General features: G+C 38.7%; 1 protein-coding gene across 1 annotated transcript in view; it reads left to right on the top strand.

Annotated features, from left to right (window-relative positions):
• The first annotated feature begins 729 nt into the window (after positions 1-729).
• smad3a (SMAD family member 3a) overlaps positions 730-14,297 on the top strand; it is a 33,590-nt gene continuing 20,022 nt past the window's right edge. Inside the window, exon 1 of the mRNA XM_084109294.1 lies at positions 730-1,184. Within this exon, the coding sequence (XP_083965420.1) occupies positions 982-1,184 (203 nt within the window). The 5' untranslated portion in view covers positions 730-981. The remainder of the gene's footprint in view (positions 1,185-14,297) is intronic.

Raw genomic sequence — 14,297 nt, 5'->3', positions numbered from 1 at the left:
GGGTGGGAGAGGTAAAGGAAAAGGGAATGTCACTCTTTTCTCTCTTGAGAATTAAACTGTGCTTTTACTGTGAATGATAAGTAAGGTCTTGTATAAATTGTTTCCTGTGTGTCACTGTCTAATAGTGGTTATTGGGCGGGTTTTATGAGCGTTTACAATAGCACAAGAGGAAGGGAGCAATAAAACTGCTCAGTAGGACTGCTCCAAATGTATGACATTGCGCCTAAGTCTATGGCATATTGTCTTTATGTTTGTAAGGGAGTATTTTGACCATGTGATGTCAACATGCTGCCCTCATGGACTATACCAGAAAAAAATAAAGAAACTTTATTAAGATACGCTTTATTAAGATACTGATATGACTGAACTCCTCCTCTCATGTGATTCTACATCATTTTAAACATATTTCCAAACGTACTAATTGCTTTAGGGGTAAAACTTTTTAATGAGGAAAACATCACTGAGTGCACCTTTAAATGCAGACGCAATGAATAGATTACAGAGAGCACAGCGGATACACAGCACAGCGGATGACTTTAAACTTGAGTAAACCTCATTTTTTTGAACGGTGCACAAAAACGTAGGCTATATTACAAACAGACGAGGTAATGAATTATTTCATTAAATATATCTGTTTTATTTCTCTTCCAAGTTCCAACCTGTCCAGACGGGATGGAGGGGACTATTTTCCTGCGCGGAGTGATATGAATCGCAGTTATTGGTGTGTGTGGACTCAGCGCGCTATGCCTGATGATCTCGAGAGAGACGGATAGACGGAGCTGAGCTGAGCGCTGAACTTGAGACCGTGTCTCAGTCACGCCTCAAGTCCCTCTCACTTTTCTCCATACTATTATCAAGCTATAAGCTGTTTATTTTGATTTACCGCCTTCGGATTATACTGAAGATTAAAAAGTATCCAGAATTTCTCTCCCGAGTTGCGTGAGAGACTGCGCAATAGAGGAACGTTGAATTCAATTCAACATGTCAATTTTACCGTTTACTCCGCCGATCGTGAAGAGGTTGCTGGGCTGGAAGAAGGGAGAGCAGAACGGACAGGAGGAGAAATGGTGCGAAAAGGCCGTCAAGAGTCTGGTGAAGAAGCTGAAGAAGACGGGACAGCTGGACGAGCTGGAGAAAGCCATCACAACTCAGAATGTCAACACCAAGTGCATCACCATACCACGGTGAGTGCTGTTAAAAACATCCTCGACTTTACTGAGGGGAAACATCGGATTGTGGTGAAGTGGGGCTGTTTTACTGTCGTGATTTTTGCCGAGCCAGCCCAGATAGTCTCAAACTGAAGCTATAACACATTCAAACAGCACAGTAAAGTTTAAAGAAAGCAGCAGAACCCCTTCTGTTTAGGAATCGACTGTGTGTTTCCTACTTAGCAAACAGCATCTCATACTATGAGTGAGTGCAGCAGCTCGTATCTGTTTATATATTATCAAATTCCGACACTCCTGTTGATTTATTATGACTTCATACTCTTCTTGGTTTTCATAAACCCACGTTTGCCTTGCCTGGGGTTGTCATTTACTCTCTGATGAGGTTATATAACCCGACCTTAATCTGGGGAGCGCTGGCTGACTGTGACTGCTGTGTCTGGCTAAACGGCGTGTATGGAATCCCGTGCTTATATTTTGGATGGCGGATATATTTGGCGCAGGACGTTCAGCTCTTTTATTCTTCATAAGTGTGTGTGCATCGATGGATTTAGGATGTTGCGGTCTGAAGTTGTTTTTTCTTAGTTTTGCAACGACTGGTTAATCTTGTTATGTCACAGTCCGATGCTGGCCAACTGCTCACAGAACTTGAGGGTTGCCTACAAGCCCCTACACTCAGCAGATCTTCAGTCTCTGCACTTCAGTACATATAGAGAATCATGGCATTTGCACTGCTTCTGTTATCTTGTTTTGTTGATGTATACAAACATTGTGCGAATTAATGACCTATTTAGAGAGGTTTTTGTAAATTATGCTTTTTTTGTTGTTGCTGTAAGACATTTTCTTATTGATGAACTTGGTTTGGACAGTACATAAAGGTTATTTGTTTATGTAATATCCATATGATAAGTTCTTTAAACAGGTATATTTGTTTTCAAGTATTGTGTTTATACAGATTGATCAGAAGGTCAGCTAGAAGTTCACTTGAATTTTTTGATATAGACTAATATATAGCCTAGGCTACAGGTCAGACCACGATCAGATGGTAGATTTGAGGTGTTACTTATAAAATACTTATTTGCAGCTGTATCATACAAATAAATAGTTAAAAAATCATACATTGTGATTTCTGGATTTTTTTTTATTTTAGATTATGTCTCTCACAGTGGAGATGCACCTACGATGACAATTTCAGACCCCTCCATGATTTCTAAGTGGGAGAACTTGCAAAATAGCAGGGTGTTCAAATACTTATTTTCCTCACTGTATATGCTTGCTTGGCCAATTTACAGTAGTGTCGTCTTCCCTTGTTTTTTTGCCAAATCTGCTGACAGCCTTGTCCTTGGGAAAGTAAATCTTGTATAAAATAATAATTTATGTAATTTAAATAATGCTGTGTCCATCTAGGCTAATTTGCTTGTCTTTTATATTAAATGATGTAAATTCACGACCGTTAGAAAGATTAATACTTTAATTCAGAAAGGATGCATTAAATTGATCAATAGTGACACTTATAATGTCAAACTATTTAATTTGGTCTGTTTCAAATAAATGTGGTTCTTTTGAACATTCTATTCATCAAAGAATCCTAAAAAAAAGTTTCCACAAAAAGGTTAGGCTATGCGGCACAACTGTTTTCAACTGATAATAATAAGAAATGTTTCTTGAGCATCAAATCAGCATAGCCTATTAGAATGATTTCTGAAGGATCATGTGACACCAGTGGTGTAGTCTACGTGATACGCAGGTATACGCCGTATACCCACTAGAAAAGGCCAAGGATTTCCGTATAGCCACTTAAAAAATCGTGAGGATACGTAACAACTTCGTTTTGTGTCAGAACTTTCAGTTTCATTCATAAATTCACCCCGTCTGTGTTTGTGAAGCTACACCGAATCGCGGAATCCAGTCACAAATGGAGCTTGCTAAGCAGAACGTCACTGAATTTGGCTATTTTTGAATAAATAAATCAAAATTAGGGCTGTACAATGAATCAAATCTCGATATGGACTAGTGTCTTTGAATATTAAAGTTAAAAGAGACTGCAATTGTTCTACGCGTCTCTGGGAATGAGCGCTCAATGTGTGCTCCACTACACACACACACACACACACACACACACACACACACACACAGAAGCACGCGTGATCATGCTCGTGGTGTTTTCAGCGTTTCACTGTATTGAGACATGATGTAGGCTACTACACGTGCACTTTCATCGCAGAGCTGCTATGAGAGTCACTCCACGAGAATTTCACCATTTCATTTGATAAAACTATCGTCATTCATTCGTTTCATATACATAGAAACTGTAATGTCTTTACGACAACCTGTCAAAATAAAAGTTCTGTTAACTTGAAGAAATTATAACAGAAATATATTACTATTGCACAGTAGAGTATACTTCAAGTAGGCCTAATAATAATAATAATAATAATAATAATAATAGTTTATTAAAACACACAGAAATGTTACAGAAGTAGAATATTACAGTATACTCACTACAAAAAACTAGACTACACCACTGTGTGACACTGAAGACTGGTGTAATGATGCTGAAAATTCAGCTTTGCCATCACAGGAATAAATGTTTTGGAATACAAGTTTTATTGTGTTTTTGATCAAATAAATGATTATTGCTGAGCATAAGAGACATGTTTCAAAAACATAAAAAATTGTATATCAACATTAGTCTATATCAACAACATTATATTGGCCAGTGGTTATCATGCTCTGTACATATTGTATCCATCCTGATGAAGTAAAAATAAAGTACTACTTCCCTACTTTAAAGAATTCCCAGAGTAAAGGTTTGCTAATAGGAATAAGAAGTGATGAAAAGGTAATAAGATTAATCAAACAATCAAAAAAGTTGAACCAAAAAGTTAACTAAGAGAAAGATGCATAATATGAGTCTGAGAAAGTGATTATTTGCTTATTAAATGCCGGACCGCAGCGTCTGTTGTCTTTTTCACATAGAGAGAGTAGGTAAGACTAAACAAACTCTTGACAGAAAAGTTCTTGTGATGTGCCAATGTCACATAATTATTTTTCATCTGCATGATGGAAATTTAGGCTACAACCTAGTCAGTCAAATTGACAGATAATGATTATTTGTATTGTATTCTGATCGTATTACCAGTGAACATTTTGTAAATTAGTTTGGATTTTAATTCGACAAGGTTACTGAGAGTAACCTATAACCTAGTTAAATCAATTTACACACACTAAAGTACTGTAAAGGTAAAGACTACAAAATCTCACCTCTCTGTAATCCTCAGTCTTATAGCTGTTGCTGCCCGTAGCCGGACGAGTTTCTACAGAATTGCTATGCTGTAGAACCTCATAAGAGAGTTTATTCATGAGCTATATGCAAAGTCATTGTCTTGACACATTTGGGTTGCTTGACTAAATTTAATATATTTGCTAAATTGGGTTGGCCTACGGAATTGAATTAAAGAAGACACTTTGAAGGATTTTGTAACCTTATAGTCACAACATTTACATTTATAGTCCCTTAGAGAATTTCTTTCCAAATTTGAAGTTTGCATAATTTTGTGGTGCCGAGCAACTGCGGTCCAAGCCTGCAGCGCTGTTGTATTGCTTGTTGTTTCCAAACAACAGATCACTCAGTGAAAGCAGGGCTCCCAGCCAGAGATCAGGCTGAGTCACCCCAGAGGGAGAGTGAGTTTGAGCCTGCATGTGGCTTTGTGGTGTGACCCACTGGTGCTTCTCTGGTAGAGCTTGGTGGTGACAGAAACCATAACAAGGGGGGACTGCAACTATTGGGATGTGAGTACCGGTTCTTGTGTAACTCAGATTGACTCTGGTTTGTGTCAGTTAACTGCATAAAAACAGTTTTAGCTTAGACTTCAGTTAGTTTTTTTCCTTGTTGTTAGAGAAGTGTAACCTGAATCAGCACAGTATCCAGTCCAAGGCTCTATTCTTGGCTAGATCTGTAGACGGTAGCCTTCACATCTGAGATACAACACTCTGCCTCACCCTGCTGGAGGATCCAGATTCCTCAGACACACTCCACTCACCTCAGGCCACACAATCCTGTCTTGCCCTCACACGCAGCTCATGCTGGAAACCTGTCCCGGCCTGCTGGAGATCCAGAGAAAGACTGATAAAGAGATTTGAGAATTGAGTGGAATAGGACATCGAGTTCAAAAGAAGCAGCAGAAAGAGGAGATGGAAGACAGATTGAAATTGTCCAAGACAGGATACGAAAAACATAATTATACCATAGTCGCACTTCCTTCGCCTGCCATACACCTGTCGAAGCCCTATCGGAGTCTCCACATAGACTTCCTGAGAGGATGTCTGTTCCACAGCTTGTCTGTGGTCTGAGATTCCTGCTATATCTCAACCCCGCAGTCTTTGTTTGCTTTTGCACTTTTTGCACAATGACTTCAAAGGCATCTGAACTGTGAATTATATCTGTGGTCCATTGTGTGGGCGTATTCAACTGAATTCTCAAACAAGTCGTCTATCAGCTAAGAAATTGTATGTGCCATGCCACGCCGATAGAGTTTATTGTTGGCATTTAAAACTGAAAATGTCTGTGCCTTGAAGAGATGTCTGGCTTTAAGTCTGACATCCTGAAATTCTATACAGTGTACAGTGATTCAAAGGTGCTTTTGATAAAACGTGGAGATTGGATGTCATTGGCTTGTAATTGATGTGTCGAGGGTTGTTTTGTTTCAGCCAGTGTAATGCCTTCAAAGCGCCGCTCGTCTGAGGGAAGTGAATCTGTCTGATGATTCAGAGTAATTGTGTGGCAGCTGATAGGGAAAGAGAGTGAAAGACAGCATGACAGAATTTCACAAGCCTTTGAAGTGATGGCTGAAACGAACAGTAAAACACTATGTGACACCGCTGGCCACAGACTTGTCATAGTCCTTTAACAGTTTTGTCTAAAGCACCTTACTGTGCACTTATTACTGTGACTGTCCGGTCCTGCAGTTAGGTGTAATAGTGATGATTCATAGGGGGATGTAAAACTACATTTTTTTTTGTTTGTTTTTTTGTGTTGTTTAGTTTTGGGTTGACTGAACAAATAGTAGTCTAATGTGCCTCAAGGAAAACCTGAGGCCCATTAGGCTGGTTTTGGGTTCACCTGATCACGGTCGAATGTTTCATAGGGTGCAGAGTGCAACTGAATGTAACAGAAGACCGGACACACTTTTTAAAAATGTGGACAATTTTTACCTTCACTGTGTCTTAAAAACGCAACGCTCGTGGTGGTTCTCTGAGACGCAAAATGCAATGGCCAAAGATGTCTGTCTGAATGTGTATGGCTGTAGCGACAGTGCTCAAATAGCATTCATGCAGCTCAAACAGTAAAACGTGGTGCTAGCAATGCCACGGTCATGGTTTTGTCTCCCAGGGCATGCATGAACTGATAAAATGTATACCTTAAATGCTCACCTTAAAGTCCCCATGAAATCAAAATTGATGTTTTTTGGCTTTTAGTGTGAATATGTTAGCCCTAAGATTATCTATAAGCTAGTGTGCTCCAAAACAACGTCAAAAATCGCATTTAAAAGATATTAGCATTCAAAACGCACAGTCTCTCCCTTCTGCTAATATGGATCAACGATTTTGATGACATAAATCAAAAGAATTTAGAATTTCTAGAATTTGAAGTGTATAAATAGACGCTGAAGCTGCAGCGGAAATCAGTCACTTGTTCACACATTTCCTATTTTCTATATGGTGAATGGTACATAGTGCACTAAAGGACAGGGAACAATTCAGACAGTGCTTTCCATTGGGGCGAATGAAGTCTGGTTTTGCGTAACCGCCACAGCGTGCACACAGTCTGCTCCGTCCCAGAGACACGATAGCACAGAGTGGAGTCAACGCAACGCGAGTCGACGCATACCAGAAAACGTATCGGGCCCATTCAAAATCTAAACAGAATGCTATATTTTAAAGCGATGGAGGAGATCAGAAGGAGAAACAGTTAAACAGACTCGGCATTAGAAACAGCACTGACGAGTAGAGATAACATCGGTGACATGCACCAACACACTGTATATTACAACAATATTACATTAACTTTTCAAACTACACACCCTCAGCATGATTATGTTCACTGTTTTGCTTTAGTAACAGTTTCATATTAAATCTTAAAGAGGAATCTATTAGACTGTGGCTGACAAATTTTCTCAAGGGAAAATAATCTCTCAACTAATGCTGTAAACTATACATGAGAGTCAGTTGGTACTATATTACTAATATTGAAGGTTAAAATTAACTGATTTGTATACAAACACTTAATACACTCAAGGATGTTTTATAATAATAAAGTTATAATACTAACTTTACAATTACATAGTTATATTTCTACTCCAATTAGTTATATAAAATATAAAACATATAAATGAAGGCTGTCATAAAAACTTGACGGATTTATTCAAACATGCATTAAATATTGAAGAATATAAAATATTATAATGAATATGTAATGTGGTGCATATATTTAGCAAAATGCTCCTCGAATTTATTTTTCTAGCTGACTAATGAGTTATGGTCACTGAATATGGTTTTGTGATGTTGTGTGATGTGATGTTACTTGTTTACAAGCTGTTTCATTGACGTATTTCCACGGTTGAAACACTGATTGAGCTGTTACATAAGACATATGGATTTCGGTAAGTTGTACCTTTTAACTTACCTTCAAATGTTAATTCATGTTTATTTCGCACTGTAACTGGTCTGGTATTAAAGCGGAGGAGATGATCAGTTCACGTGCTGCTCAGCTGTCTGTCACGCCACATTAAACAGCGGCAAAACAGTATTTTTTTTTTAATGGACAGAATTTGAAATCTGAGACTTTGTTTCATATCAAAAGTAACAATGCACAGAGCTTATTGTGATTTATTGGATGGGAGGAACGCTACAATGTTCCTGTTCATTCATCAACTGAAAACAGGATAGACCAATCGATTCTTGGGATTTAAAGTGTCATGAACTGTTTTAGTTCGTTGTCCCTGTTTTAACCCGGTCGTTCACACCTCAGAGCTGAAAAAGTCTCAAAAAGTGGGAGTGTAAAGCTGTGGAAAAGTGGGAGTGTAGAGGGTGGGAAGAGGGGAGACAACAACCAATAAAACACAGACCTGCAACACACTCATTATACCAGTGGTTCTCAATCCTGGTCCTGGGGACCCACAGCTCTGCACAGTTTGTATGTCTCCCTCATTTAACACACCTGATTCAGATCATCAGCTCGTTAGGAAAGAGCTCTGAACTGAACTGGGTGTGTCAGATAAAGGAGACATATAAAATGTGCAGAGCTGTGGTTTCCCCAGGACCAGGATTGAGAACCACTGCATTATACAGAGACATGAATATTAATATATAACCACAGAGGGGGAAAAAACTCAAAAAACAGAGTTGAGGGCACCTTGATGTATTTTAAAAATATAATCCTTATATGACATCAAACTCCCAAGAATGAGGGAGAAACGCGGAAGAACATTTAAAAGGTCTAATAATATTTTCATTACATTTACGAGCACTACAGTCTCTGAACAAACGACACACGTCAGTTTAACACAAAAAGAATAAAGGCATAGTAACTTTTTGTTCATTCTTCTTTGAATTCTTAGTCTATTGAATTGTCTTCTGTGGATGTATCATAATAATTTATCGTATTCATGATCAGATGTATGGCTGTATCATTGTACTTATTTGCACAATATATTTCATTTGAAGAAGACATGATTAAATATGTGTGCATACACGGTGCTGGTTCATGAGTATATGAAATATGTCCATAAAAACTTGAAACAGGCTCGCTGCAGTCCGTATATGATCTATGATCCACGTTGCGAGTATTGTTAAACTCATCGCGGCATTCCATGCAGAAACCACTCTCATGCACGCGCCGCTTGTTGTTAATCACATTTCCCATGTATTTGCAGTCAAACTCCAGCTCTAAATGCATCGCGGGGGAAATGCTAACTGCACTTTTGTGTTACTGAGGAAATATAAAATTATGACACATGGCTGAAGGACAACACCACAGCAGAACAGGCAGAGAGGAGAATGAACAGCGCTGAACCGGTCTTTCTTGACATTTGAGTTCTCCGCTGTAATGAGATCTCCTTCTCATGCATATTAATACGGCGCAGTGATTGGATTGAAACGAGCACTTTCTCACAAAAGCATTCAGAACCGGCTGACGTCAGCTCGTTCGTCCAGCCCCTACTGGAGCCCCGGCAGCCAATCACCACTCCGGATCTTGCCGGTATTACGCATTGACGTCAGAATCCGTGACGTTGCTCCGACTTTGCTTTTCAAACCGGAAGATTGCTCTAAAAAATGCAAAAATAACTAATTTTCACTTATGAATAAACTTAATGAGTACCTTTAGTGTTTAGCAAAGGATTAGTTGTGCTTATCTTTTCATTATGAATAATAATGAACCCACCAGTCAAGCAGTTGCTATCCCCGAATTGGCGCTAATTTGACTGCACAGGCGTTTATAACAGTGCATGTCCACTGGCACAGAGCGAGCGTTTTCAGTTCATTCCAGTATTGTGTTGTCACACGTCGATTGACCGGTGGGAAAATTTCCTCACCGTCACATCCCTACTATTTAACCTCGCTAATTGTTGGAAGACTAATTGACTAGCATGACCCCCCTCGCCACCCCAGTTCCTGAATCTCCCAAGAACCTTTCAGTTTCCAGACCAGATGTTTAATGCAGCACCTCTAACTTTGAGCGGTTTAGAACTACTGAATGCTGTTACCTTTTCTGTGTAAAACATATCCCTGTCTGTGTGCATGAAAGTTGTGTTCATACTTGTGTCCTGTTTGACTGATAGTGTGTCTGTAGGTGTTTGTGGATTTCCTGAGGGTGTTATAAGGGTTGTAACACCCAAGTGACGGAGAAGGCCAAGTGTGCCAAGTCTGACTGTGGTTGTGGTGGAGATTAGCGACACAGTTTGTTGTCTGTGAGTTTGTGTACAGTAAGCGTTTGGGTGTCCCTGTGTTCTGGAAGTGTGTGCATTCATTGTGTATTGTATGTGTACACACACACACTGATGTTGTGTCTAAGAAAGTCTGTGCATTGAGAGCAGGTATTTGAGCGTTAGTGTCGTGTGCGTCTTCTCCTGTGTGGGGGTTTTCGAGGCGGGGTTAGTCAGGCTTCAGGAATGCTCTGTCTGCCCAGGGGAGGGCGTGGGCCGCTTCTGGGTTTGTGGCTCCTGCCGGGGTTGAAGGTTTAGAAAAGCTCTGTGCCGCCTCCATATCTGCTGGAATAATAGACACTCTGTACAGCAGACAACAAGACTGCTTTGTGCCACTCTGTCATCACTAACCCTACCGCTGACCCTCAGACTGCTTCTGACCATCCTGAGAAAATAACCGTCCTTCAGTCGCGAACTCTCCGTGTGTGTTTGTGTGTTCCTTAGAAGAGTGCCAGTGTAGACTTTGCGCAGGATGTTTTGAAGTTTGTCTGAGAGTTTTGAGAGACTTGCTTTAAAGTCTGCTATGAATGTACACTGACACTGATCCAAGTTAATCGCTGTAGTCTTTAATTTTAAGACTGTTTTATCTGAGGTGGCTCAGTAGTATTGCAGCCAGGTACACTGAAAAATCTGTTGTAAAAACCCCCTAGGTTCAGGGGTAAGTGTCCTCCTGTATACGACTACTAAAGCTTAAAAAGAATACTTCGGTTTTGACACAAACGCATAGAGCTGAATGCATAGTAGGGCTGGGCGATTAAACAATATCATATCGAGATTGTGATTAAAATTTATGCCGATAACGATGATAAGCTCTAGACATTCTTACTCGAAATAGATTAATCTAACAGCCTATCACACAGCAGAAATAAACACGACAACAGCCAGTCAATGCATGTCGCTAATAAGTGACTTCTGCATGTCTCTGTGTGAAAGAATGGTGCTGTTTTGTCGGATACATAAACTCACACACTGCTCTAGAGCTGCTTTGAGAGTCACTTCACAAGCTTTTCACAGTTTCATTTGAAAAAAACTACCGTCAAATACACACTTGAAACTAAAACTGAAAGATCTTTATGACAATCCGTCAAAATAAAAGTTTGGTTTAACATCAAGAAATTATGACAGAAATACATCACTACTGTATACTAAAATGTACTTCTCGAAGTAATAATAATGTCAGGAATATCATTCAACCAAGATGTTTTTTCATCCATGTTTTAAATGTGTACAGTTCTGTTGTGCAGCATCTTGTTTGACAAAAAAATAAAAATGCAGTTTTGTTGTAAATTAATTGTTATATTTTCATTTGAAAAATTGTTTCAGTGTTTCATATTTTCATTTGATTAAATTGTTTGTTTATATCAATTTTATTAAATCATAAAACACGGGGAAAAAAAAAGAAAAAAAAGGATTTCATTCCCTAAATTAAAAGGTAGCTACTCTGTGGATTTTAATTGTGAACAAGCAAGTTTTCATGAGTACATTCATTCTCAAGATCTAACAAATAGGCCTATGTGTAAAGCATATCCTTCCTTAATGGTAAAAGAATATTGTGGTTGGTGCCCCTGATGAAATTGCTCTTCATATCTTCTGGGATTGTCCTCAAATACAGTTATTTTGGGTTGAATTGACATTCATTAGAAGATTATTAGTTAAAACATTTCAAAATGCATGAACTTTGTCATTGAGGATTTCTATAAAATATTGTGCAAAAATCTCGTCTCGTTCTCCTGAACCCAATCTCGCGTCTCGTCTCGTGAGATAAGTATCTCGTCACACCCCCTGTGATAATTATTTTTTAGAGTGCATATCCCTCAGCCCTAATGCATAGCCTTTCAAAGTTTACAATACAATATTTGATGTGCGTGAACACAGATGGTCGACACATGCACCAAAATACTATAAAATCTTATCCTTGTCTGCACTATTTCTCACACCGTCCACACTGGAAACAGCAAAGCGATTGTTGCAAATCCATTTGTCCTTCGTGTCAGACATCAAAAATAGAACGGGGCATCAGTTTACTGTCGGGGATTTGTCATGTCGCATTGCACTTCTGCATCCAGTGTAGACAGTATCACTGATTATAATCGGTTTTATTGTCTTTTGTCGCATCATGTTGCGGGGTACAGAGTATATTCAGTACTCTGGCTGTGTGCATAAAGTATGTGCATACTATTTACATTGTGCACTGTATGCATAACCTAGCGTGTGTAAAACTGAAGTGTACATTGGACTTTACAAAGCTAGTTTTATTCTGCATCTCAGATTACTGTGCCCAAGTGCCTGAAATGCAGTGCCGCTCATGACAATGTGAACAATGTTTTGTTGGATCTTTTTTCAAAGTCATCTTCCCTGTTTTCTATAGGGCTGGTCCGAATACCATTTTTTGAGCTTCGAAGCTTCGGTAGTAATGAACATCGAATATGCGAAGCTTCAGAGAGAGGGGGCTGAACATATTCTTCTCTCTAATAAAGGCAGGAATCTCTATGTGTCTGTATGTCCGTTTGCATTTTGATTATTCCGAGAACCGTTCATCCAATCGACTTCACAAGGGAGTGCAGTGTCGCATTTGGTGCAATGTAGATAGACACGCGAGACGTGACGCGTTCAGAATTAATACACTTTTAATAAACTACAGAACAACGCGGGTGGGAAGCGGCGCGCCTCACACAGGCAGGGCTTTTGCTCTGAGAATGAACACTGCACTAGTGATATTAAACACATCTTCCCCATGAACAACACAAAGTAAATACACTCGCACGCAACACACACACACAGGTCTGTTAACATAAGCAATACTTTTAATAAGGTAGTCTAATATTTTTCTGACTAACAAATTACTGACACAGTAAAGGGTAGATTTAAATAAAGAAAAACGAAATTTAAATAAAGAAAAAAACGAAATTTAAATAAAGAAAAAAATGAAATTTAAATAAAGAAAAACGAAATTTAAATAAAGAAAAAATTGAAATTTAAATAAAGAAAAATGAAATTAAGTTAAATTTAAAACAAGATTAATTTAGATTGATAATAATGGGTAAAAAGCTTAATACATTTTGTTTCTATTATTCTATTTTCCACAATGTCAAAGCAACGCAGCTTAACCCAAAATACAAGCTCAGGCATGCACTTCGGTCCATACAAACTCCGCTGTTCTGCTCTAGCCAGAGAACACTCCCGTTGCAGGAACACTTTAGTAGGCCAAGAAGAAGCAAATATATTTATTAAGTATAACAAGGTTGGGTTCCTTCAACTGTCCATCCTATTAAAAATGGCTAGGCTATATAAGATAATTGTAAAAAAAGAGTATTGTATTTCGTCAGATTTTATAGTGTTGAACATATTCAAGTGCGAATGAGAACCGTTTTGGGGGGGATGCCAGGTGTGCACCCCCCCCCCCCGAATATTCAAATGTCAAATTTTCAAATCGAATATCAACCCACCGAATTAATATTCAAATATTCGGGTCCAGCCCTAGTTTTCTATGACACAACTCATGATGTATCTAACCTGCTTTAGCTATGTGTTTTCAGCATGAGTCTGCTCTCATTACAATTTTGAAAAGGAAACATATGCATGGATCAATTGTTCACAATAAGATCAATAACATGCTTTTAGAAAATGCATAGAATGAATTTTGATTTCATGCCAACTTTAGAATATTGCATGAAATCTACTCCGAAGAATGCTATGCTATGAAACCTGAGGTTCAGTGATGTGTATGTTTGACATTGTGGTGTTCATCACACAGCGTGTTTTAGGTTTATACAAGGTATAAAACAAGATTTTGAATGCTAAAAAAAATTAGATACATTTCCAAATACTTTTTTTAGCAGGTACATTGTCACTTGCAGCAGCATCATATACAGGCCAGTCTATTGAAATAATACTTATAAAATATACAATGCATGGCAGTCACTGACCATTTTCTCAGGAAGCGATCTGTGTAATTTGATTAGCCCATTTTACATTCTTTTACATTGCGATTTGACCCGTGCAGTATTTCGCACTAAAAAAAGTGGCTAAATAGAGTGTTACTTTTGGCCCCTGCTGCATTTGTATGATAGTTGTAGTGTTTCTGCTATAGTCCTGCTCTCCTGCTGAGAACGGGCCCCCGTAACCACATCCAACCACCTGCACATGA

Source organism: Abramis brama (assembly GCF_963993115.1).
Source record: "Abramis brama genome assembly, chromosome: 3".
NCBI lineage: Eukaryota > Metazoa > Chordata > Actinopteri > Cypriniformes > Leuciscidae > Abramis > Abramis brama.
The sequence above is the reverse complement of the archived record's forward strand: the minus strand, read 5'-3'. Positions and strand labels throughout refer to the sequence as shown.